Source organism: Lissotriton helveticus, chromosome 6 (assembly GCF_964261635.1).
Source record: "Lissotriton helveticus chromosome 6, aLisHel1.1, whole genome shotgun sequence".
NCBI classification, from domain to species: domain Eukaryota; kingdom Metazoa; phylum Chordata; class Amphibia; order Caudata; family Salamandridae; genus Lissotriton; species Lissotriton helveticus.
Genome location: NC_136067.1, coordinates 1,552,745,913 through 1,552,772,757, shown reverse-complemented (window position 1 = coordinate 1,552,772,757; position 26,845 = coordinate 1,552,745,913). Strand labels below are relative to the sequence as shown.

Sequence of the window (26,845 nt, the reverse complement as noted above, 5' to 3'; positions counted from 1 at the left end):
ATGCGAGAAGAATGACTTGGGCCTGATCCTGGAACAGCTTCATCAAAAAGTTAGGAATTAAGAGTATGGTCACTTACTTGATCCCTCTCAAACCGGCTTTAGGCCCAAGAACAGTACAGAAAACAACCTTTTGGCTGTCCTACACAGTATAAGAGTAGAAGTAGATCAGGGCAAAGCAGTTGTACTGATTCTACACGATCTGACAGCAGCATTTGAAACTGTCTCACACAGCCTTTTAATTAACAAACTCCATGAGTTTGGGTGTCATTCGACTGCCTTACGATGGTTTGATTCTTTCTTGAATAATATGACTCAGTCAGTCCAGATAGGCACTATAATATCTTCTCCGCATAGCTCCAACTGCGGGGTGCCACAGAGCGCTTTGCTGATCCCAACCTTTTTTAATGTGTATGTTGCAACCCTTGCAAAGCTGGTGTTCAAGTGAGGCTTTAAAATCTGTTCACACGCCATTGGTCATCTCCTTAGCTGAGCAACGTGTAAAAATCAGACAAAGCCTTCCTGGCGGCCTCAAGGAGTTAGCCAGTGGGATGAAGCTGAACGTTTAAAAAACAGAGACTCTGCTTTTTGGAGGTGCCCACGATATTTGGGACCTATTATGGTGGCTGGGCACATTGGGGCCCGCCCCTAACGCAAAAACAGTGGTAAGAAATCTGGGGTTCTTGATCGATGAGCCCTTCGCAATGTGTGAGATAGTTATTGCTACATGTGGAAAATACTATGGCCTGTTGATACCTCTTAAGATATTGTTCCCCTGGATTCCAGTCAACTGGCGTAGAACCATAACCCAAGCCCTTGTGGTAAGTAGATTGGACTAGGGTAATGCCCTCTACTTTGAGATGTCGGACCATCTTTTTTCCCGCCTGCAGGTTATTCAGAACATGGCTGCTAAACTCATATGCAACCAAGACAGATCAAGCTCTACATCTGCCTGCCTTAAAACCCTGCACTGGCTACTTATCCGTTTAACACTGTGTGCCTTTTCCTTTGTCTCTCCCCCCTCATACTGTAAGATGTGCTGGGCGGGTTGATGGTGGCAAAAACATATCCCCTGGAGTATCCCCAAAACGTACTTCTAAAATGGTCTGTAGTCTTGGGCTGGTGAGTGAAACACCAAGACAGGGTAATAGCCCTTGCTGACTTGAACCTTTCTAAAGCTGAGTCAGCTTTGTTTACAAAAAGGCGAGCCCCATGAAAGGGCATGTCCATGAGACCCATCCGCACATCACAGGAGGAGCCGGTGGACCGCAGCCATGGGTGCCTCCTCGGGGCTATAATAAGACAAATAGCCAGGAATCCCCGATTATGTTAGGAAGCGTCCTGTCCATTAATCACCACTTCTACAAAATGTTCCTTTGGGTGGTCTAATAAACTTGACACCAAATTCACCATTTCTTTCAAAGCCATGGTATACCTGGCGAGCAGACATGTTAAGTCCATGGATCTGAGCGCTAATCTGCTGGCAGAGAAAACTTTTTTCCCTTCTGCCTCCCATTCCTTGGAGTTCCTGTCCTCAAGGGCTGTAATGGTCGCATCTGGGTTCTCCTTGGTGCAAGACAAGGCCTTCACCCCCACGCTTTCTGGCAACAGATCGGCTGAGAGGAAGGCAGGATCTACTGGGAGGTATAATACCACCTGGCAATCAGCCAGTTTATGGCTGAAGCAAAGGTGGGTTTGGCCCAAATTACTCAAGTGGGTTCGAGTACACCTTCATTAAAAGGAAGCAATGGCTCTGACGCTACTGAAGCAAGCTTCAAGACCTCTGTCTGTATATTAGATCTGCCCACTATGTAGTTAGGGGCAATTCCAACACTTACACTGCATAAACAGGAACAGGTCATGGGACCAGAACTGGAGCCGGCACTGACCCTACAGCACAAAGGGCAGCTGGCAGTGGGCCAAGGACAAGCACTGGGGATGGAGCCAGTGCTGGTAGAGCTGCCAAGAGTGGCTACTCTGGTAGAGTCAACAAGCTCTAGCTGTGAGGAGACCTCTGCTGTAGGCAGACATTGCCAAAGAGACCTACTTCAGGAACTCAAGGAGAGTCATCGTTCCTTCTTCTTCTCTTCTTGTGCTTCATTCGTTTCTCTTTGGCTAGCTAGGATGACAGGTGACTGTGAGACCAGCCTTAAGAATGACCAGTGTTGTGTCATAAAGAGTTTAACCTTGCGCTTCTTAATGGACTAGGTATACATGACATCACATTTGTCACCTGAGTTATGCTTCAGCCTCAGGCCCCAAAGGCTGACAGCCTGAGGGTGTTCTATGCGGAATTTAAATTCCATTGCAGGAGTGGCAAGGCTTGAATCCTGATTTCTTGGGGGAGACATGTCTCAGAACAGCACAACAGCAATTTTTCTGAAAAAAAAATCACAGGGGAAAAACAGAGAGCACCTCTGGATCCTCGTCTCAGAGAGAAGAGTAACCGAATGGAAATCCGTGTGCTAGGGTGGTGCTATATGGCTCCAGTGACTTCATACCGGCCCCTCTGCTGGTGCTTGGATGGAGCCAACGCCACCTAACAGAGGAGGTTAATTATGACAAACATTTCTGTATCCAGTTTGATGCCTGGTGATATTCAAAAGAAGAGGAATCTGCAGGAAGGAGTATGCATCAGAAAAAAATAGACAAATGTTTGGATACAAACAAGATACATTTTTTATTAATTTGGACTTCTCATGTGTGGGCACACCTTTTTTGTAAATATATCCAAACTAAAATAACCAAGCCTCTTTACTGTATCTACTAAAGACAAGTAATGTTGATCATTTACCAAAGTCACCGGTGCCAGGGAAGGTTTCTTCTTGTAGTAGTCATAGTTGGAGAGCTTCAAATTTAGAAGAAGTGTGTGATAAGAAACCATGTAGAGGCTATCTGCATTTAGAAGCGTCTGGAAACTAATGTTGCTGTTCCCTTCGAAGCCTGGTGAGTGCATTACACCTGCAAAATATAGAAGAAAGAAATCCTTATGTACTGATGCACTGATATAAGGGAAACTGCAGCTCTGTCAGTGACCAAGCTGATTGCAGTGCTTAATAAAACATTAATATACAGTTCATTTAACTGGTCATCTGATTATTGTTATTTATAGTAAGAATACAGTTGAGCTGAACCACAAAAAAGGTAAACATTTAGGTAGCTATGTACGGACACTAAAATCCGTGCTATTTTAAAGATTAAGCAATGTGTAATTCAAACCACTTTCTTAGGCCCAGGTATAACAGATGTGTCACTAGACCCCAAGTGCTCAGGACCTGGGGTACCTTTCTGTAGTCACCACAAATGTTAAACACTATAGGATGGGAATGTAGGACTAATTTGGATTGATAGGACCTCCACTCCCCCAAAGCCCCTCTCCAAAATGGTTAAAGCAAAATGTATTATATACGCATATATATTACCCATTAATAAAACTCAAGGAGCAGAGCAGGTGAGGATATACTAAATGGTAAAATACTCATGTTCATTATCAATTTATAAACACAAGGCTTATAGCCCAGTCACAACATGTATACATTTGTGCTTGATCAGCTAAGCTAGTTTCCACAGTGCTACGTTTGATACCTTGTCTAAAGCTTGCATGCCAAGCTAACGTAAAGATGTGTTTATCAAATTGCATATCTACATCAGATACTCAGCTGATCAAAATAGCAAACCATCCCCAAATCCATGCATGTGGCCTAGTATCCAATCATGATCCTGCATAAATAATCACTATTTTAGCAGAACGTTTGTTGGACTGGATTCCAATAGTCCTGTTGTTCCTCGCCCTGGCTCGCCATTCCCAGAGAGAGAGAGAAGAGCAGAAGGCAGCACTGCCATGTTCCTGCACCATGAAAAGCCATATAGCAAGAGGACACAAGCCAGCAGCAGAACAATAGGGGATCAAAGGTGGAGGAGATGGAGGTAGTAAGGAAGTGTATGTTTTTGAAATGGCGCAAGTGAACATGTGAGGAGGTGCACAGGAAAGTGATGTGGTGCATGTGAATGTGCTATCCGATGGTGAAGGCAAATTATTCTTAGTCAACAAGTTTCAGTCTTTGTAATTGTCACTAAGGTCAAGAGGCTTGCATCAGACTGTGTGTGTCACTTCAGTGGTCCTGGTGTAGAGATTACACATAAACCAACAGAACAAAACAAAAAAAATAATGCAAAGACAATCACTCTGTATCTGGTGTCAGGATTTGTCCTGTACCCAAGGCCAAGAGGTATATCTCCCTGTGGTCACACATGACCAGCAAGGAGTGATGCACTCAACGGGTGCATCAATCCCATGATGAATGTGTGAGTACAGGGAGATGTTATATTTGTAATCTCTGAAAAAAATCCAAATGCAGTAAAGTATCACCTTGGATCCCTTTCACAAAATATTAAGTGCTGCCATCTGTGATGAAGTCTGTTTTTTTGCAAACAACCATATATCGTGATTTGAATATAGACTCCTATCAAGCCTCCTATTTAGGGAGCTAAGTTGTACTTTTGAGTGACAATAGTTGAACTTAACCAAAGGAAACTATGACTGGGCAAGCGAGGCTGTCCAGGGGTGTATGACGGTTGTTCCTGAGCATCCTGTGATTCTGGGCAAATCACTTAATCTCCCCGTGCCTAACAAAAATTAATGTGTGTCCTCATGTAACGTAACTGGTGCTATGTAAAGCGCTCAGATACCCCACTCGGGTCAAGTTTGCGCTATATAAAACTCTGCAAAAAAAAATAATGAGGTTGTAAGTGAGAATAGACAACTCTGTATATGAGATAGTATCTGGGTGCAGGATGAATGGCCCTGGGCATATGATAGTTGAAGCTTGCCAGAGCGAACAAATCAGCTTCCCAAGGGTGTTTGAGGCTCTTTCTATGATAGAACAGAAGTGCAAGCTCACATGAGGCATTACTTAGGAATGTGTAGCAGTACCTGAACTGTCAGGTTATCCTTAAGCTGATTCAGTTGCACCTGAACGCTTACGGTTGTGCACAGGTATAAAAGTCCCCTTCCTGGAAATATGAAGATATAGTTGTACGTGTGAACCTGCTCCTGCCACATAATGGCAGCCATATAAAGCAGTCACTTTCCCCAGCATATAAAGAAGCATTCCTAAAGCTGTACGTTCCACACAAACAAAATGTTACTCCCAAACTAACTAGCTGCTGCAGCGGTTAAAAGCATGGGTTGGCAGTCAGTATTTGGGACAAAGTGGCAAGCTGATATTTTGAGGCAAAATGAGAACATATTCAATGTTTTTCGGGCATATATTTGAATGTTTTTTCATTTGACATCAACAATTACTAAACTTATTTCCCCAGTGCTAAATGGCACTTTGTTGTTGCCATTCATGTTATCAAATAGCTTCTGCAGAGGCAGTTCATGAAATATATATTAATAGCTATTATGACCTTTTTGTGACCCCCCCAACCACAAGGACCCTTAAAGAACACCCCTTATTCAAAGCAGTTCAAACCCTTTCCAAATAAGCCCTACTTAGACCAGACCCTCCCCCCCCCCCATTACATTGTTTTAGGAGAGCTAACAAGCTCCACTACTGTCCTAACACTATTCACACGTTTGGGTTAAGAAACCCAACCAGGTCTTCTTCAAGTAGTTCCTTGTGATCAGTATGCCTCTCAAATGTGCCTTTAATTGGCATACTATGCCCTTTAAAATAGGGTACATCAAGCCCTGGACCTAGTGGCACTTTTGAAATGTAGTAGACCTAAACCCAGCAAACCGAGGATCAACAAATGGCTCAAAGGCAACCACCACATTGCAAAATGCGAACAACTATAACGTTTGTAGAGGAAAACTACAGACTTCTCTGATCTCAGAGCCTGTCATATGCACAACCAAGGCCACAGCTGATCTAAAATTCAGTGCAGCATATTTTTACAACAGTATTACTAAAGATGACGATTCATACAAAGTTACACATTTCTAGTGAGCTCACAATACTTGCTCAGACCTGTTCATATCCTTGATTACAACTCTATTGTAATAAACACTCTGCTATAATGAGAATTTTAATAATTCAACACTGCGGGGAGAAAGCTGTATTCCCCTGGGCCAATCCATCAACCAACTTCATTCACCTTTACTTCTAGCTACCAACCTTGTTCCGAATTCTGTGATAGCTCTCACAGTTTTCACTCCAATCTCAGAATTCTACACTGCTAAGACTCTAATGGGATCCAAACTCTCACATGCACCTTCACAGAAGTGACACTGGATCGCTCAGCTTTCACAACCATCCTTACTTAACTCATCAACATGTCTATTCGAGAGTATTATCCCATGTAAGTACAAGGAGACTGTCATCACCCAGTCATAAATCGCCCTCTCCAGAGGAGGTGTCCTATCGAACTTCAGGTCTAACTTGGGCCCACCCTGTGCAGTCAAAGCACTAGAAAGTGTGGCAATATGCAGGTCTTTGTCTACTCTCACAGAGTGGGCTACTCAGTGATTACAAGTCTGGTTTCCTATGTCACTGAGGTACTGAAACTACTGTCTGAGTCATTGGAGAAGAGCTGCTTGAGACCAGAGAACAGGGCACAGTGTGCATTAATCATAATGGATTTATCTCTGGCCTTTTCTGCAGTTAATCACTGTATTCTCCATCACTGCAGGAAGGACTTTGTGGATGTTGATAGAACATCTCGCTAATCTTGTACATACTTAATTGCTTATTATACTCCCAAAGATATACTATGTTCTCAACATCAAATATAACAGGTCAGGTGCGACAAGGCTCTCCCCATATGCAACCCAGATCAACACCTGGGTGGTACGATTTGCACACATTGCTGATACAAGATTGGCCTCCAGGTGTATGTCAACAACACTCAGACCTCAGCGTCTTGCTGGCTGCTCTGCACACACCCAGGACATGACAAATGAAAATGTACTCTGTCCAAATGATTTTGATGCTTAAAGTCACCCTCCTAGATCCACACTAGTTAACTGACCTTAATTCACCATTCTAGTTATTCGGGGATAAACCCCACAAAACACATCTTAAAACAATTTACAGCATACATAAAAAGTTAAATACAAGAGAATGTTAACATTTACAAAACAATCAATAAATGCACAATATAATCACCAGATAATGCTAATATTAAGTAACCTAAAAGTCCAGTCATACACATTTCCTGTTAACTCACACACAGTATTAACAATTATTCCAGAAGCACACTATTAAAGGCAAGGTGCCAGTGCATATTATTTTTAAGGCTGGCATGAAGTTTCTAAAACCCAAAGGGCAACATAATGGGAGTATCCATCTTTTTCGGGAAGGGTGATAAGCAGAACAGAAGAATAGTATGTGGGGAATCGCTTCTGTGGCCCCCCTCGTGGCACATTAAACAACTTTACTGGGCGAGAATGACATATTCCACTTGTATGTAGAACTCTTATTTCATAAAATAATAATAATAATAATCCACATTTGTAAAGCGCACAATCACCCGTAAGGGTCTCTAGGCGCTGGGGGCCGTCGGGAAGATTAAGCAAGCTATTGCCCAGAGTCACATGGTGCTGGGCTAACCTGCCGCCGGAGCCGGGGATCGAACCGTGGTCCCCAGATTCCAGCGTCAGTCGCCCTGGCCGCGGCGCCACACCTCTCCCTAATACCAACTGACTTTACTTAATGGCCTTGCCCTTGACCCTTAGAATTCATGGCTGTATCTTTAGGAAAACCATGCCAACTTGTATTTCATATAATTAGTGACACAGATCACAAAGACTTCTTTTTGCCATACAGGACCTACCCCACCTACAGCTGTACCATACGATTTTATTAGTAGGTGCAGTTGTCATGCCCAGACTCACTTTTTCCAGCTACGCAAGGCTCTGGGCTACAAACCTCAACAGCTTGCAGTAAGCCACAACTATGACACCCATGTCATACTTGGTTTAAAGAGATTGGGCCATATCACCCAGTCCTCCAGACAAAAGAATGTGCTGACATCATCATCCTGTTCCTAACCCACAAACCTCTTTAAGGACACACACACAGACCACACGGCTAAAATCAGCCTGCCAAAGCCGCATGCCTGTCTGCCATCCAGAGTAAATCCCTTTTGATGGCACATACCTACATTTACAAAGGCCATCCCTTTTAATCTCACTCCTTATACTCACAGAAATTTATGACGTTCTGAAAAACACGAAGACCCATCTATTCCACTTTCCAAGTAGATCTTAGAACTATTACCCACTCGGCAAATTTACCCTAAATCTCTATAACTTAAACATTAGCTATGCTATGTGACAATGTAACTTGAGGGCCTGACATAATGAGAGCTATGAAAACTTTCAATTTCCTATCATGTCTCTCCAAGCAGATTCAAGCCTTACAATACAGTTGAGAATTTACTTGGACAAGACGAATTGAAAAGGAAATGGGTGGCCAGAGTAAAAGGAGATGATTTTATAAATTACAAGAGATCACAAGAAACTGCATACCCAGATATCTAAACTAACAGCTAACTTCTTTGGAAAACAGCAATATAAACATTGTTTTGCCAGAGTATGAAAAAAATAGTGTTTGGGAAGGACTGCCACAAGAGTCAGTGTCAGTAGGCAGATCCCAAATTATTTTGAATTTTCATTAGTTCCCCTTCAAATCTGGCTTAAAATGTAATGCCTTATAGACAATTCCTTTGAATGATTGTCTATTAGGAAGAAAGCTTTGGCCCCATTTTTAGGTCTCGGCTAAGCGCGCGGAAGCGCGTTCTCGCCGAAGACCTCTTGTCGGCGTGTCTGCTTTCCAGGAGACAATCCTGGCCGCGCGCATCTCCTTGGAGGCGATTTGAAACTGGCACGCGCACGCGAACGCGCTCGCTGTGGCCAGCTGCTGTCTTGCATTCACACAGACACACACGAGCGCCCATGCACGCATGCACATACAGACCCCCCCCCACACATACACATGCGCGCGCGCACACACACACACGAGTGCTCCCCCCTCCCCCCGTCGCACACAGACACACACACACACAGACACACACACACACACACACGAGCGCCCATACACGCACGCACATACAGACACCCCCCCACACACATACACACGTGCGCGCGCACACACACACACACACGAGTGCTCCCCCTCCTTCTCCCCCCACCCCGTCGCACACAGACACACACACAAGTTCACCAAGACCCCCCAGCCCTTTTTAACTTACCCGGCCAATCTCGGGGGACTCCGCCACTGCGGCTCTTGCCAGCTCCTTTCCCGGGGCTCCCTCTTGGTCAAGGGAGCCCCGCAACACTTTCGTAACCTCCTGCTGGCGGCCCCGGGGCTCTCCACCGCTCACAGGAGCCCCGGGCCGCGATACGCATTTACTCCGCCTGCCTCCTCTTCCGGTCCGGACGCGGCAACGCCCCCGTCACAGGCGACATTGCCTGACTTCCGGTGCGTGCGCCAATGGAGCCACAAGACTGCAGAAAGGTGTGTTTTGAAGGAAGTTCATGTTACCCTTATTTTCCAGTCTTTTCATTGTCAAGTAATGTAGCGGTATTTGTTAGGGATAACATATTTTAAAAGTGTGAATTTAGTTTCAACGGAGGCGGCATAAAGAATGTAGCTTTGTATTTTTCTTCATGCCCAGTACCAAACAATACACTTCCTGTATTCCAGTCTAGAGGCTAAGATTATTGTGTATCCAAATGCAGTGTTGTCAAAGTTGTTTTTTTTGTAGAATAATGTCCTGGTGTTCACCATCATGCTGTTTGATAGAGAAGGTCCAGTCAGGCCCTGGCATGTCAATCACATTCACACTATCGTGTGCATTTGTGCAACCACAAGGAATCCAGGCAGCCCCGTGATCGCACCAATTAAGAAAGCCATGGGGGGTAACAAGTTCAAAATGCCTTTAATCCCACCGGAGTCTTTTGTGTGAGTGTCTGTTTATGTCTGTGTGTTTTTGTGTGAGAGAAAGAGGGAGAGATTCTGGACATTCTTAGGAGTTATTTTAAAGGAAATGTGTGGAATGATGTGTGTGTGCTTGCCTACTTATTTCTGGTTGTGCGCATGCTTGAAAATATATAGCATTATTCCAAACAACAGCAAATAATAGTACTGAAGCTACAAATATTACAAAACAAGGAAATGTTAACAGATAATCACATTTGCCTTTCATTTTGTGAAACGGCTCTGTTTTGTTTATATAAGCACATTTCTCATGTGCTTTGGGATGTGCTGCAATTGGTTTAGAAGTCATTAAGTCTCATCGTGTGTTGCCCTTAACCCCGCCCCTAGCCCCGCCCACGTGCACAGCCCTACCTCATTTTAATGAGTACCTGCACTTACATTTTTCATTTAAAGCACTGGGTAAAAATTACTTGCAAAAATCCCCAATAATTTATATGATAGATTTTTTTAATTCACCCCTTCACTAATATTTTTGTAGCTTGAAACTCTCTATAAAATTGTGTTTTAATCCTAGTCGGTCATGACCCGTGCTACTGGACAAGAGTGCTTTGAAATCATCATTTAATTTGCCTCTACCTCTGATTGTAGCAGTCGTTCCTCCCACCCACTACCAAAGCCAGTCTCCATGGAAAGTTGTCCTTAAATCATTTACACTCAGTATTTGATGGATACTGAGCTGCAAAATGCACCATTTGTTGCACATTTTCAGTTCTGTTTCCCCAAGCATTGTGTTACCAAAATCGGCGTACCTCGTAAATACAACATTGACCAATTATTTCTGAGTACTCTGCCTATTTGTTATCCCACGTACACGCAGAAAGGCAGATTTGAAAATGATTTAAAAAAAGTAGGAACTTTGGTGAAATACTGATTTAGAGTGTGAGATCGTTATTGGTACCACCAGCACACAGTACTTATGGCTCATTCATCAGCTGGGATGTCCCTTGCCCAGTGCCTGGCTGGTACATTCTGTTAGACCATTCACCTTTGCACCCCCAAAAGGATTTAAGAGGCTGAAGGGTTGCAGCTTTGGGGTTGGTACGGTCAGCTATGTCTGTTGCATATAAACAATGGTGAGGCGGGTGGAGAGGGTGCGGGGGGAGGAACGCGGGGGGGGTATTAATGAAGAAATAAAACGTATCGGATTCTGCTTCTGCTGTCTCGTGGCACGATGCTCGAGAACAAGAGGCTCCCTAGAAACTTCCTCTAGACCATACATTTTGAAATTTAGCAAATAGTTTACAATCAGCCACACTTTTGTGGTTTCCAGGAGATTAGGCCTTTCATATTTTTCAACCTCCGGTGTGATGGCTGTTCTAGTGCATGGTCCAGTTTCCATGTGGGGTACCACTGAGATTATTTAATTGCAGTGTTGATATATTTTGGGTTTAGCCGGGGAAGGATTATGGTTGTCTCTGCCACAAAATCTTTCCTGTAATCGAGCCTCAGAGAGAATGGGTTAACCTGATGTTGAAATGGACGAAACCAATTTAGATAGTCTGATGTATTCTGAAAGTGAAGATTCTCTACCTGAGGACCTGTGCTTGGAATTCCAATTGTGTCTGCAAGTCCGTGACCTACTGCATTACTTAGAATCCCTTAGAGCAATAGATGCGTACCTTTCATTTTTCCGGAATAGAGAGTCAGTGATTTATCATACAGCTTTCTACATACCACCTGCATATACAATAAGGTATTAGCATGCCTAACATCTTCACACGAGGACAATGTGAGCCATGTGCTGAGGTAGCGAAGAAATGTGACACCTTTATATCTCTTTACAGGTATTTTACCCAGTGAAGGAAACACACACCAAGAGTAATCCCTGAGTGGGGTAGTAGTGCAAGACAGGCCCCTTTATACAGAATTAGGCAGAGTGAGATAACTTTGGTACAAATTGTGAGTGTCCAAAAAAAGAAAATGGGGGGAGATTCCATTTGAGGTTCATGAATTCCCCTTTGCTCAACTGACTGAGCAATTGGCATCAAATGTGGGTATTCTGTGGTAGTTATGACGTAGTTGGTTGTGTCACTAAAAAAACTGAAAAATAACAAACAATGACTGCCTCCAGCATGGGAGAAGGACATTATTTTGTGACATTATCAGGCATGACACCGTTGGCTAAATTAAAACAAAAAAAAAGTTTCCCACACTTGAGCATGCAGCTTGGAAATCATAACTAGAGTGCAGATTATTCTGTGCATAGCACTTTGCCAGCCATGCTTCAGTCACACCCTGTAGAGCCAAGGCCCATTACAGATAAAACAATTGTTACCAGTCCCCCGCATGGATCTTACAGCTACCCATAAGAGACTGTCTGAAAAGCACCCTCGTGCACATTATGCCTCATGTGGTAGGGGTTGCTGTCCTTAGATTTCAACCAAGCTACACATCTCCATTGGCTCCCTATTCTCATTCCTCATTTAACCACAGAATCTAATTTTCCGAGGTCAGAATTGTTGTAAATGTGGCTCAAAGCAGCAAAAGACCTGGATGGCAACTCATGCAACTAGTGGGGGAATAGGTTCAAAAGATTTTCCTTACTCTCCCAAATACCGGGGATGATGCGGATAAAAAATTGTGGTTTTGCTGCTCGCCATCAATGCTATGCCCAGACAATACCAATTGCAAGGTGTTCTTACTAATCATGGCCAAAAAAATCCTGGGGAATTTACAACTACTTTTTAGGTCTCGTGGCGATTACAGCGCGAAGCGCTGTCTCGCTAGGAGATCTATTGTTACCGACGCAGCTTTCCAGGAGACAGCACCTGGCCGCGCGCATTTCCTCTTCGAGGAGGCGATCGGAGCGGGCCACGCGCACCCGAACGCGCTCGCAGTGGCCAGCTGCTGTCTCCTGGGAAGCTCCAACACCACACACGCATGCGCATACACAGAGACACACACACGAGCGCCCATGCACGCGCGCACACATACAGAGAACCCCCCACCCCCGCCGTCGCACACATACACACACGCGCACACACACACACACACACACACACACACACCGACACACACACACACACACACAAGTGCACCGAGACCCCCCCGCCGTTGCACACATACACACACGCGGGCACACACAAGTGCACCGAGAGCCCCCCTCCCCCTCTACAACTAAGGCCCACTTACCGCCACTCCGGACTTCAGCCGCCACCGCGGGGCTCTCCCTCGGGCATGGGAGCCCCGCGTCACCAGCACTGCTTCTCTGGCCATCCGTGGGCACGTGCGCGGGCTTCCGAAGATGGACGTCCCGCCCCACGGAAGGTTTCGGTTTCGTGTTGTGGGAGCAGAGAAAAAATTATTGTAAGTACCTGCGTGTATTTTTACTGTTGTACCCGAATCATTAATGTACTAAGAATCATCAATGTTGGGTAGTACGGGTAAGAAACATTAAGCATGATCTACCCCTAGCCTTCGCATCCTTTTGTTTGTAGAGGGTCGTGCCCAGGCTTGAATGCTGTCACCCGTATATGACTGCGGCTATCGCAGTGTCGTGTCTCAGTGTGCATTTGTGTCTCATGTCTCACGTCTTGTCTTGGTTACTGTGTTAGACTTTGTAATGATGCCAGTTTGTGTTTCTTTTTATTGCTTTTAATTCTAACAGACTAGTGTTTCCATCGCTATTGCTATATACCCCGCCCACTTCAAGCCCCGGATGTACACATATCTAAGAGTTTTAGAAGCGGGGCAGTTAGAGGAGGGTGCACCGATGATGTCTCTTAGCCTCTTAAATAGTAGATGGACCTGGCCCTCGTGAGGTTTGTTGAACGCACATGGCTCGTATGTTTCCCCATCCCCTGCACGTCTGCTTATCCCGTATGTGGCATTAGCTGTCAGAGTTGTCATGTTGTTCAGGAATACAGATATGAAGGCAGGAGTATAGCAGGATGTAACGTTGCTGCCTCGAGTACACCGACGTCAGTGCAGGCTGTGTGTCTCGTCCTTCTGCCCCCCTGCCTCATGGCAGCAGCTTTGGCAGGAGGGGTGCGGGTCGTGCCCAGGCTTAAATGCTGTCACCAGTATATGACTGCGGCTATCGCAGTGTCGTGTCCCAGTGTGCATTTGTGTCTCATGTCTTAGTGTGCATCATTGTCTTCCTGGAGCTGTGTATTCTTTTCTCCTATCCCCGTGCCCTGTTGTCCTGTTCCTGTGTCTCCCTGTCAAAGTATGGTTAAGGGTCTCCCTTCTCCAGTGATGGTATTGGTGCTTCCTTGTGCCATTGCCTGTCACTGTCCCTCTGTCTCCGCGTGCATTTCAGTGCCACCTGCCTCAGTGTACGTCTGTGTCTCCATGGTATTGGCATGCCCTGTGGCAGAAAGAACGGAGTCTCGGTCCCAAAGTGCGTCGGTGTTTTACAGTCACCGAGCATGTCTCCTCTCCAATTGAGCATGTTAGTACTTCCCATTACCGTGCGCTGTCACTGTGCCCCTGTTCCATCCTCCCTGTGCGTATATCAGGGTGTCTTTGCGCCTGCCAGAGCATGTCGGTATATCAACACGAGTGTCCGTTAGCGTCTCCTGTGTCGCTATCTACGGTCTCTGAATGAGCCTATCTCTCCCAGCCTCAGTAAAATTTCAGTGTTGCCTGTTAATACTTGGTCACACTGTGCTGTGCTAGTGCCTGTTAAACGCCATGTGACAGTGTCTCCTTCAGACAGTGCTGTCCTTGATACCCGTCATTGCACCGTCAGTGTCTCATTGCCCAGTTTCAGCTTGTTAGGACAAAAAGCATGAAATAGTGACAGCAGGCTCTCCCTATAGTGTGCTGTCACCCTATAGTGTGCTGTCACCCTATAGTGTGCTGTCACCCTATAGTGTGCTGTCTCCCTCTACTGTGCTGTCTCCCTGTACTGTACTGTCTCCCTATAGTGTGCTGTCTCCTCTCCTAGAGTGTAGTCAGTCTTCCGTGCCCAAGTGTAAGTGAATGTCGGCCACTTGACTCAATGCCTTGCCATCCCAATGCACATAAGTGTCTCCCTAATTGAACATGTCAGTGTCTCATCTCCATTCTGTCCGTTTCAATGTCCCAGTGTACTGCATGCGACTCCTGTCCTAGCAGTCACCGTCTCTTGTTCCAGTGTACAATGGTGTCTTATTCTCCAATGCTCGCATAAGCAACAGCTAACCATTCACAAACAATGTTTATATACCAATTGAAAAAACATTAATGCAAAGCATTGTCATTTACAATGCCAGTAACTCAAACTTTAATGCTGCGAGACCTATTGCATTGCAAATACTTGTTCTAAAACCTTTTTGAGGTAGGAAACCTTTGAAAAAATCTTCAGACACGCCCACTTCCCTCAATGTGGTGCGGTTCGTGCATACGTCTCACTTGACTGAAAACTCATAGGCACCAGAGGATATCAGCACTTAAAGTTAGCAATTACATGTGAGCTTAAAAACCAAAGAGTATGAAGATCCATTGTGAGTTCTGAATACATTTATGTTTTTGCTCTTACATTGTTCAGATATTTATACGATAGTCAATGGTTAATGGGCAGGACAGTGATGGTACCGTCACTTACCACTGGTCTCCCAGGGACTCAAACATTACTGTAGGTCAATTGTATATATAATAACTACTGTTCTACTCTTAACACTTCAAGGGCAACCTTCTTGAGCAGTCAAGGAGTTGATCAGAGGTTAGGAACTCGAGAACAAACACAGTAATCACACACTATAAAATGAATATGCAGTCAGAGATATTACATTTTAAAATAATAGATCATTATAAAGACGTGACAAAGGTAGGTGCAGAGATTTGGACTTCCAATAGGTACCTTCAGGGGAATCCAACTTTAGGAGTCAATAGGTTGTGCTAAACAACATTCCAGTTGCAGGGCTCTTGTGGGACCTGGAGCACCCACCGGGTTGTATCAGCTCCTTTATGGTTAGGGTCAACCTGGATTTCAAATGTCGATATCTCCAAAATGTAGTGATTAAGTAACATTATCGAATCGCTAAATGGATTTAGAAAATTATAAAGAAATCATATTTGGAAGGCGCATGTTTAGGGCATTTCCCCCAAACTGTAATTTCTTGTGGTATGTATTAATATTTTGTGACCAAATGCTGGATGTGGTAAGCCATTTGCAAAAGGGAAGGTGTCCCTAGCCCCTTCCTCTTTGAGGATGTAAAACAATATATATATTTTTATGAAATATATGAAAATAACCCTTGCCTATTCTTAAAAAAGGAAAGTAAAACGTTTCATTTTTGTTTTTTTGAACACATCCAGTTTTCCTTTACAGAAAACGGGTGCATTTCCCAAATAAATGCTTTATTTAAAAGCAGTCATGGACATGGTGGTCTGCTGACCCCAGTAGGCCACCATCCCTGTAATGACTGTCATTCCTAAAGGCTCGCAAACTGCAACAATCTCACTAAAATTAATGAGTTAGGTCTATTTGCAACCCACTAGGAATCGCTAATATAAAAAGAAAACTTTCTTATATTAAGAATAGCGATTAACAAATAGCGTTTAGGAAAAAATTGCTAATTGGAAATTGCTAACCTAAACATTCTTACATCTGGCCCCTTGTCTTACCGTCAGGGCACAAGGGCAGGGCTTTGCGAAGGATTAGCAACTTCCAAGTTCTGGTACGGGTCCGATATCTCTCCCAGCTGAAGATGCAAAACTTGTGTTTTTGTGTTCTGCTAAGAGTATATATATTGTAAGGGAATGTCTATGTGGACTTTTGGGGATAGGAATCTTGTTGGTGTTCTAAGCCTGGGTGTTGCTGCCAGGTTGGGGTAGCCTGTGGGTGTTTCAGTGTAAGTTGATTAAACTTGCTGCACCTTTCTCTGCTTGATTACTGCTTCCTTTCAGCTGGCTACAGGGGTAATCGGCACAAAAGATACTGAAAATATTGAGGAACATTGGAAGGACACAGTTTGGACATATTGAGGAGCACCAACAGCAGGGTCGGTCTCGGATAGGAAATAAGACCACCAGAATAAAAGTGCCCCGCCCCCATTGCTGACTTAGATAGTTACAAAAGTGTGCTGTGTTTGCACACTGGGACAGTTATGAACTTGAAAAGACACACAATATAAGTGATTTGCAAGGTATGGAAGAACGGGTGCATTTGTGCTTGCTGCAGGTAATGTTTATTTTAATACCAGAGAAATCAACATTAAAAAACAGGCTTGCAGACCATGAAACAGACCGTCATACAGACAAAAAAACAGGCCCATATACAGCCAAAAAAAGACCCACACACTGACCTATCAGTCTAGCCCCTTGGGCACTGCCTGCTTGCCCTACAGGCCAGTCCGCCCCTGACCAGTGAGCAGACCCAGGGACAAGGCTGCTCAGACACCAAATCGTTTTAGTCAGTCCTTTACAGGCCTGAAGAAATCTACTCGCTCACTCGCTACGGCGAGTCAGACTTTACCAGGGTGAGCTATTTTTAGGGCCTACTGACCAGATATGGTGAGAGAGCTGGAGCTGGAAATGAACCAGAATTCTGTTCATTCAGAAAGTGAATGGGTGATACAGATATATGCTTTTTAATCTTGTATTTATCTTGTCACATTTGTTGTGCATTCAAAGACAGAGGTGAAATGTCAGCTTATGTCTTCTTACAAATTGCTGAATTTAACCTGGAGATTGGCATTTTCAAAATCCTCTAACTGTGCAGTCACAGAAAGTAAAGTGAACTGCCTGACAATTGTGCTGGGGTACAGACAGTGTGAAATGAAGGCTGTAGGATGTATTGTTTTTTATAAGACACAACATTTAAATAGCTTGTAAATCAACTGTACAAACATTTCAAAATATATTTCAGAAGTTACGAAAGCATTTTCTTTGTAATTCTGAAGTGTGATAGAAAGAAAGATTTCAATGGGATTGAAACAAATGAGTACACTTTACTTGGTGATGTGCAAATTATATATATTTGCTGAAACCCAATTTCCACACATTATTGTTTGTACCCTATATAGTTTTATCAGTAAAACTGCATGTCATTGGGAACGCTTGATCAATGAAAATGTGGGGTCTGTAAATGCCAGTGCGCTACCACATCAGTTATATATTTATTAATAGTGAGTTTTTATACATGAACAGAGAAAACATTCCTGCCCCCGCCTTGATAACAATGCGATTGGTGAACAAAGAAGCAAGTCAGGGGTCATTTGTATTATATATATGGCTAGATTTTTATTATACATGCAACAAACGTTCGGTCTATTAAATCAAACAAAAGGGTTTTTATATAGCAGATATGCTGAACTCATATATTTGAAGGCACTGTCATACATGATTTACAAAAATCACCAGGGCACATCCTTTGTTAGTCACTATTATCCAATGGGCATCCGGCCACGTCAATCCAATATCTCAATTGTTCATTTGATCCACAATTGATACGCACGCCCTCCGCGGGCTTTTTCAAGGCGAACACTTTTCAGTTGAGCAGCGTGTGTTCTAAGAGTTGATAATTAGTAAAAACCTTTGGGCATTGTTCCTCCGAGCCTTTCGCTTTCACACGTAAAGATGCTGTAAGTGTAATTCCGTGTTTTAGGATCCATCCCCATGTGATATATCAGAGTTCAGGCGCAATAATTGGAGCCTCGATAGGTTCCATCGCCATTGCGCGTGTAATGTTGTCGGAAAAGGTAGCCTCCTTCCGCGTTTCCCTTCCCGGGAGGAGGCTACCTTTTCTCGGAATAACAATGCCCAAAGGTTTTTACTAATTAGCATTTTCCCCTTGCAATTTCCCATCGGGATTTTAGACACAGCTACAGCCCAAACCGCTAAACAAAATGACACCAAATTTGGCAGAAAGGTAGATATTGGTCCAGAGAATTGCCTTTTACTGATTTGGTGTGAATCGTTCAGTAGTTGAGTTAATAAAATTAATTCAAATTTTTATATATAGGGACGTGGATCCCCCTAAGATTCAACAGACCCCGTGCTGAAATCTGATTGGCTGCCAACACTTCTTCCAGTATGTATTCACCGCCATCTTGAGATTCAGCTTCTGCCAAGTCCCACAAAAAACCTTTTTTTTTTAAAAGAAAGGGGACCAAGTCAGGGTAAAAAACATATATATTTTTTTTAAAGATGTTTTGCCGCAAATGTGTGATAGGTGTTGAGAATCTGCGGTAAAAAAAACCTAAAAGCACGGTCTCATTTTTAGGTCGAGCTTGAGTTGCGCACCTATTGTTTTTAGTTTCCTGGGAATCTGAGACAGCATTTGGCCACTCGCCTCTGCGGTCTCAGATTTGTCCGTGTGAGCGCGCTTTCGTATCTGGCTGCTGGCAGCTTGCTGGAGACAGAGGCACACACACAGGCACAACACACGCAGGCACATACAAGTGCACCCCCCCCGCTCACGCGCACACACACAGCCAGGCACGCACCCCCCCCGCCGCCGCGCGCACGCACATACACAAGCACACACGCACACACACAGACAGACAAACAGAGACTCAGACGCGCGCACAGCCCCCCCCTCACCGGGCTCTTTCCGCGTGGTACCTCTCCCTCCGCAGCCGGTCAGCATGGTCCAATTCACACTCGGAGCTCGGCGTGTCTTCTCCTCAGCTTGCGTGCACGCTCACGGCGACGGCCGGTAACCACAGTAATGAGCCTTACGTATGACGTAGAATGTAAAAGGCGTCAATTGAAATTGGATTGGCAGTAAGCAGAAATGGGTGTGCGAAATGTTGGCCACAATACTGTTAATCCTATGTCGAATAGTTTTCTACAGCAATATTCCAGTTGTAATGAACATTGTTTATAGCAGCAGATTAATCTGAGTTTCTGATTATTCTGTCATTTTGTCGACGGTACGTAAGTTTGCGTGCAAACAGGATGTCGCTATTAAAAGCAGTCTTTCGAAGTGCATTTTGTAAACCTGCTTCTTTTTTTACTTTGTTCCAGCACTAGCAGAACCAGTATGTCCGGATTTTAGTGCTACAAACAGCATTCGTACACGTGAAAGGAGCTTGTGAATGGCTGCATGCCAGACAGCCATACCCCAGCAGAGCGTGCAGCCTATCGACGTGCAAGAGGGAGGGCGTAAGGGGGTCTCTGAGGGGCGTCGGTCACTGGTCTCTTTCATGGCCGGTCATTTTAAAGTCCAGATTTAAAATTTGCTTTTGCAACGACAGGCTCAAACAAACACGTCTTTCTGAACCATGCTGTTGGTGTCTGGACTTGGACAGGCTTGAAGCCTTTAACATTTGGAGGTGTGGCCACCAGTTGAAATGTTTGACATCCCAGTAAATGACCCTGGGGCACGCCCCCTTATTTCCTTTAAACGTGCCCTTCAGACATTTCACATAATCTTGGCACCGCTTCAAAAAGTGTGCTTTGGAAAAGCCCTTGCGTAGTTTGTACAGGTCAGTGCGCTTATAAAAACGGCACAGGGAATTCCAGCTGTATTTCTACTCAAGTGTTTTATTGGAAGGATATAGTCGATAATTCTTGCACGTTTTATTGTTCTTTCAGGGCATTTCTGGTATCAGAACGCGCCTGCTATTAGATGCGAATTATAAAGGAATAAATTGCTCAGCTCCCTTGGTCCTTTCTGGCAGCACCCTCTTGCCTCTGCGCGATTTCAGAAATCCCTGCTGAACTATCATCAGAGTTAAGGGGACTTGGTACCTTGTGTGATCTTATGACAGAATGTTACTTATCTGGTGAGTAGTCCGTGTTGGTACACATGTTATTTCTGAATGGACGGCGCCGCGCGCTGTTTTTTCCTGCGCAGCGCTCCTGGCAATGCGGATGTCTGCCCCAGACAGGCTACCTGTGTGAAGGGTTAAACACATTTTCTCACAACCTTCCTCATTTAAGAATTGATTTGGGGGCTGTTAATGTGATTCTGTATTGTTATTTTTTTCCCCTGGGCCCCCATATAAAATAAAAATAAATCTTTTCTGGTGGCTCCTGCCCGAGTTCTCCTGTGGTCACTGGAGATTGCTGTCCTTGTATCCCAATGTTGAAACTTGGGGAAAACTGAAATATATTCAGGCATCCCACCCACCCAAGTCATCCCCAGTGTTTTCAACTGTTGCGACTCAAACGCTGAACAAGTGTCCCACCCCTTCTTGAATGCGTGTGTTTTATTGGCTAGTATTTCTGCAATTATGTCTTCTCGCGCAGACCTGTGGCCGGACCAATAGGGCAACTTTTTTGCGGGGGAAAAACCCTTCCATTGGTTTTTGTGGCTTTCAAACAACCCCTCCACCTCCCCCCCCACACACACACACACACCTCAAATCTTCCTGAATAAAATACAATCAAACTGCTTAGTTGCAGCCACTGGATGGTCCTGTTCCATCTTCCTCCCACTTAGTCTTTGATTGTATTCGGTGCGTTGTTCTTTAATGCCTTAATCTTTCACACCACACCAGTGGTTCCCGTGTCCACCAGCAATGCAGCTTCCAGTAGGGCGCTTCAGGGAGCACCTTCCAAAATTTGGACCTAGTTACTCACTGTATGTCTTACTTGGATGTATATAAAAAATGATCTAGGTGAAGTTCAATTCCTTCGCTTAATTGCTTGAACGACATCCTCCAGTATCTCCCCCAGAAGTCTCCTACTTTTAAAACATCTATCTATCTATCGCCCTCCCTCTATCTATATATCTCACTCACTCTATCGCATCACTCAGAGCCACCCCTGCATCACTCAACGCCACCCTAGCATCACTCAGGGCCACCCCAGCATCACTCAGGGCCACCCCAGCATCACTCAGCGCCACCCCAGCATCACTCAGCGCCACCCCAGCATCACTCAGCGCCACCCCAGCATCACTCAGCGCCACCCAGGCATCACTCAGCGCCACCCAGGCATCACTCAGCGCCACCCCAGCATCACTCAGCGCCACCCCAGCATCACTCAGCGCCACCCCAGCATCACTCAGGGCCACCCCAGCATCACTCAGCGCCACCCCAGCATCACTCAGCGCCGCCCCAGCATCACTCAGCGCCACCCCAGCATCACTCAGCGCCACCCCAGCATCACTCAGCGCCACCCCAGCATCACTCAGCGCCACCCCAGCATCACTCAGCGCCACCCCAGCATCACTCAGCGCCACCCCAGCATCACTCAGCGCCACCCCAGCATCATCACTCAGCGCCACCACAACATCACTCAGCGCCACCACAACATCACTCCGCGCCATCACTGCATCAATCTGTGCAACCAATAAACAACAACTGGTTCAAATATGTTCTCTCAATGTTCAAGCTTTATTACAAATGTCACAAAAAGATGTTAATATTTCACTTCTGTTCTTGGATTTTCGTCACAATAAAATACACTGAACATAATCTTCACAAAAGTTATTTACAAAAGTTTAAGCTATTGCCATTATAAATTACAATCACTTTTATTTAAGTATTAATTATTTAAAAAAATTAAAAGCCATTGTTATTTGTAATACCAATTCATCTAAGTCACGTAAATACAAAACATGTTGCATTACAAATGCTATAGGTGTCACATTTGCGAAAGTTATAACTATTGGCATTGTAAATGACAAAGCTATTAATTTAGCTATTTTCAAAACCAACAAATAAATAAAAAAATTGTCATTAACAAGACCAATAGCTCAAACTTTCATAATGCGAGACCTATTGCATTGCAAATGATTGTTATTATAGCTCCCAGGTGGGCCATGTCCCGGGGCATACTACCAAAATATTAGGGGGGTGTACAGCCACCCCATCCTAGGGTATATGAAAGCCGCAGGACCTGCCATCTCCCCAGGGCATAGTAAAATATGTAGGTGGGCAGGTCGGCCATTTATTCAAAATAAGGGGGACCGCTCAGCCCCTCTCCCCCACAGCACTGGAGACTGTCACCATGGAGCTATTTATGGCCCTGGTGATCACCACTCCTCAGAGTCGGCTTCTCGTACCTGCCGAGGTGCCAACCCTCAGGAGGTAGCTTTTGCTTGGTTGGAGCTAACAGCTCTCGCCATGCAAAAGCAAACATAACTCCGCTTTCTGCAAGCCGGAGCTATGAAAGATTTACGGCTTGCAGAAAGCGGGGTTTTCAGCTGTTCCCTTGCACACAAATATGCGTGCAGGGAAACAGATGGAATGTCGGCTCCCACAGGCAGCTGGGTCCGCAGGTACCCCTGAGGTTCCCCTATGTTCCCTTTGCACACTGAGTGCCTTGGGGCACACAGTAGACAAGGCTGGGCCCGGGGGTGGGGCCCCAAGGCCAAGATCGGACCCCCCCCTATATAAATAGAAATTAGCAGAAAGAGGCTAAATAAAGGTGAGAAACGAACAGCAAGATGCAGAATAGAGGTCAGAAACGACCAGAAAGAGGCAAAATAAAAATGAGAAATGAGCAGAGAGAGGGGAAAGAAAAGAGGTCAGAAATGAGCAGCAAGAGGCAGAATAAAGGTCAGAAAGGAGAGCAAAAGGAGCTGAATAAAGGTTAGAAACGAGCAGAAAAAGGCAGACTAAAGGTCAGAAGGGAGCAGAAAGAAGCAGAATAAAGGTTAGAAACAAGCAGAAAGATGCAAAATGGAGGTCATAAATCAGTAGCAAGAGGCAAAATAAAGGTGAGAAACGATCAGGAAGAGGCAAAATAAAGGTAGGAAACAAGCAGAAAAGGCAAAATAAAGGTAGGAAATGAACAAAAAGATTCGAAATAGGTCAGAAAACAGCACCAAGTGACACGGCCGGGCACCCGGGGATGAGATCCCCTGGCCAAAATTGGCACGAGGGGTGGGGCGTGGTTGCGCTGCCCCCCTTATCCATTTCAATTATATATTTTTAAAGGCTGTGCCCTGGGAATGTCGTACACAGGGCCACAATCAGGCCAGGGAGGGGTGGGTTGAGTGCCCCCCCCCCCGAGTTATGGCTAGGCCTCGGGGAATAGGGTCTTTGAGGCTGTATGTGGCCAAAGAAGGGGGCCTCGCGACTTCCTCCCACTTTAATGAATGTATTTGGCCCCAGGGAGATGGTGGTCCCTGGGGTAAACAGCGTTAACAATGCATGCGAAGCAACGCATGGCGTTACAACGCGGTCGTTACAACAACCGAGTTGTTCGTTCGCATACCGTTGCAACGCAAGTCGGAACAACGATTTGCGTCGTAAGGGGCAGAAAGTGTTGGATTTAAAATCCAACACCTTCCCTACTGTCCACACAGACTGGAGTTGGAATAGTAAATTATACTATTCCAACATCCAGCGCCCCTTACAACGCAAGTCGTTGTTCCAACTTGCGTTGTAACGGTATGCGAACTAACAAAGTGATCGTTGTGACGACCGCGTTGTAACGCCATGCGTTATAAACGCATGCGAAACAAGGTACCTTGTGCCCGGGTGATCTGCGCTCCCCTCATATTTTTAAATAAAAAGCCCCAGGGAGGTGGTGGTCCGCGGGCCCAGGGATCTTCTCATGTCCCCCCCCCCACATTCATATAAAAATAAGCCCCGAGGAGGTGGTGGTCTCGGGGGCATACAAATGCCCATGGACGGGGCCCCATGCGTCCCCTCCTTTAATTGTAAAATAAAAGGACATGTCCCCCGGCCCCAGGCTCACCTGGGGGCTTTTTCCTAAACAAGTGCTGGAGCCCTCGCTTTTTTTTCCATTTTTGCCACAACACTCACACACCCACTCACACCACTGAGACACTCACACACCCACTCACAGCCCCACTCAGAGACTCACACACTCACTCACAGACCCAGTGAGACACTTATGCAGCCACTCCGAGGCCCACCAAGACACTTAATTAAAAAATCTATGAAACTCACTGAGAAAAGCTAAGGTTACAGGGGGTCATAAGCAGTGCATTGCGCAGGGGCGTAAGTTATAGTTACCTCAGGTAACTATAACTGCTGAATTTCACTGGTTTTGTACGAGTGAAAATCTGAGTCTAACTATAACATCAGTGAATATATATGTGTGTATTTATATATGAAAAACATACAAATTCCATCAGGACCGTATGGATTATGAATGTGGAAGAATATTCACGTTTGCCAAAAAATATGACAAACTTAAGGTTTCAAAGTATGGAGATGCTCAGCAAACACACAGGGAAAACCAAGCGGCCCCTAGCACATATCCAGATGGAGCCTCTAGCTCGGACCTCAGCTTGGCATTGGAGAGCGAGACAGAAATGTATTCTCGCCTAAAAAAAATGAAACAAGTTCCAGCTAAAATCTCCTTAGAAGATGTAGTGGATTTTTTTATGCAGGGAACGCAGGGAAACCCTGCGGCCAAAAAAAACAACAAACAAAATGTCCGAAATAGAACAGTCAAACGCCGACAAAGGAGGCAGGCAAAACGAAAAAGAACAACCAAAACAGTTATTGAAAAAACAACAGAAACGCAACTGGAGGCGCTAACTCAGACTCTGACATTAATCAAACCATGATTAACCTGAACAATGTAGATTTGAACAAAGCTGAACTCCAACTGCTACAACTTGGGTTGTCATACTGGCCTGAGAGTTCCTTTGGATATGCTGCAACAAGATGTGATATATTTAAGAGCATCAGAAAACTTAAACTAAAGAAATACTTTCTCCAAAAAAAACAAGAGTCTGATAAAACCGAAACAGGAACAATGCTTGGCCTAATAACCAGTCCCATAGAAGCACGTTTTAATGCCAATGACATGACAACTCTGCACACTATGATTGAACTTGCCCAAGAAAGTAATAGAAGCAACCTCAACAGTGGCAATGCTGATGATACACTGGTGCAAAAAAGACCTTCATCACCGTTCAAATCCCCGTCAACCTTTAATCCCATTACTATTAGAGACTCTATAGAAGTGTTCAATGAACAAGTTACATCTAGCCTAAAAAAACTCAACTATAAAACATGTGCCTCAACCAAACGCAAAGCAAACAAAAGAGACATCCAATATTACAACCTAATGACCAAGCTCAAGAACAATAAAGATATCATTATCCGTAATTCAGATAAAGGAGGCAACTTAGTCCTCTCGAACAAAATAGACTATGTTGATGAAGAAATGAACCTGAAAGACAAAGGATGTTACCATCGAAGTGACCAACATACACTAAAAGCCATGTACAATGATTTTAGGATAAAATTGGTAGCTTGGAAAAATGGGGGATTATTGTCACTGAACAAATTCAAATTCTTAAAAAATGACACTCCAGTAAACCCTATCATGTACTTCATATCAAAAGTACACAAAAATCCGACAAAACCACCTGGCAGGCCTAATATTTCGGCTCGAAATAGCCTCTTGGAAAAACCATCAGAATACGTGGATTTTTTTCTGCAAGACCTTGTACAACAGCTACCATCCTATATCAGAGATACGGGGAGTTTCTGGCTAAAATACAAACAATTGACTGGCAAGACAACTATTTATTGACACTAGATGTTACATCCTTGTATACATCGATTCAACATCAGGATGGTCTCAAAGCCATACAGTACTACCTGGCAAAGAGAGCATTGGAATTCGAACTCCATAATACAATGCTAATCAATATGATTGAATTAATCTTGAAAAACAATTTTTTCATGTTCCAAAATGTCATTTATCAACAGCAACGGGGAGTTGCCATGGGGGTTAGCTTCTCCCCCAGCTACGCCTGCTTACATATGGGCTCGTAAGAGGAGCTGGTCCTATGCAACCAGTACCCAATGTATTTAAATAACAACATCAAAACATGGCTAAGGTTCATCGATGACCTTTTTATCATTTGGCAAGGCACCAGAGATGAGGCATTAAAATTTATTGAGGAATTGAATGTCAATAACCTGAACTTAAACTTTACGACATCTATTAGCTCAGAAACTGTGAATTTTCTAGATGTACAAGTGTATGTGAAGGATGGCCTGATACAAACCAGAGTACATAGAAAAATTACTGCGGGGAACTCAGTACTCCATGCCAGTAGCGCCCACCCTCAACACCTTGTA

General features: G+C 44.5%; 1 protein-coding gene across 1 annotated transcript in view; it reads right to left on the bottom strand.

Moving 5' to 3' along the window:
- ARFGEF3 (ARFGEF family member 3) overlaps window positions 1–26,845 on the bottom strand; it is a 505,700-nt gene that overhangs the window by 213,451 nt on the left and 265,404 nt on the right. The window contains exon 14 of the mRNA XM_078649342.1: window positions 2,792–2,958. Within this exon, the coding sequence (XP_078505468.1) occupies window positions 2,792–2,958 (167 nt within the window). The remainder of the gene's footprint in view (window positions 1–2,791; window positions 2,959–26,845) is intronic.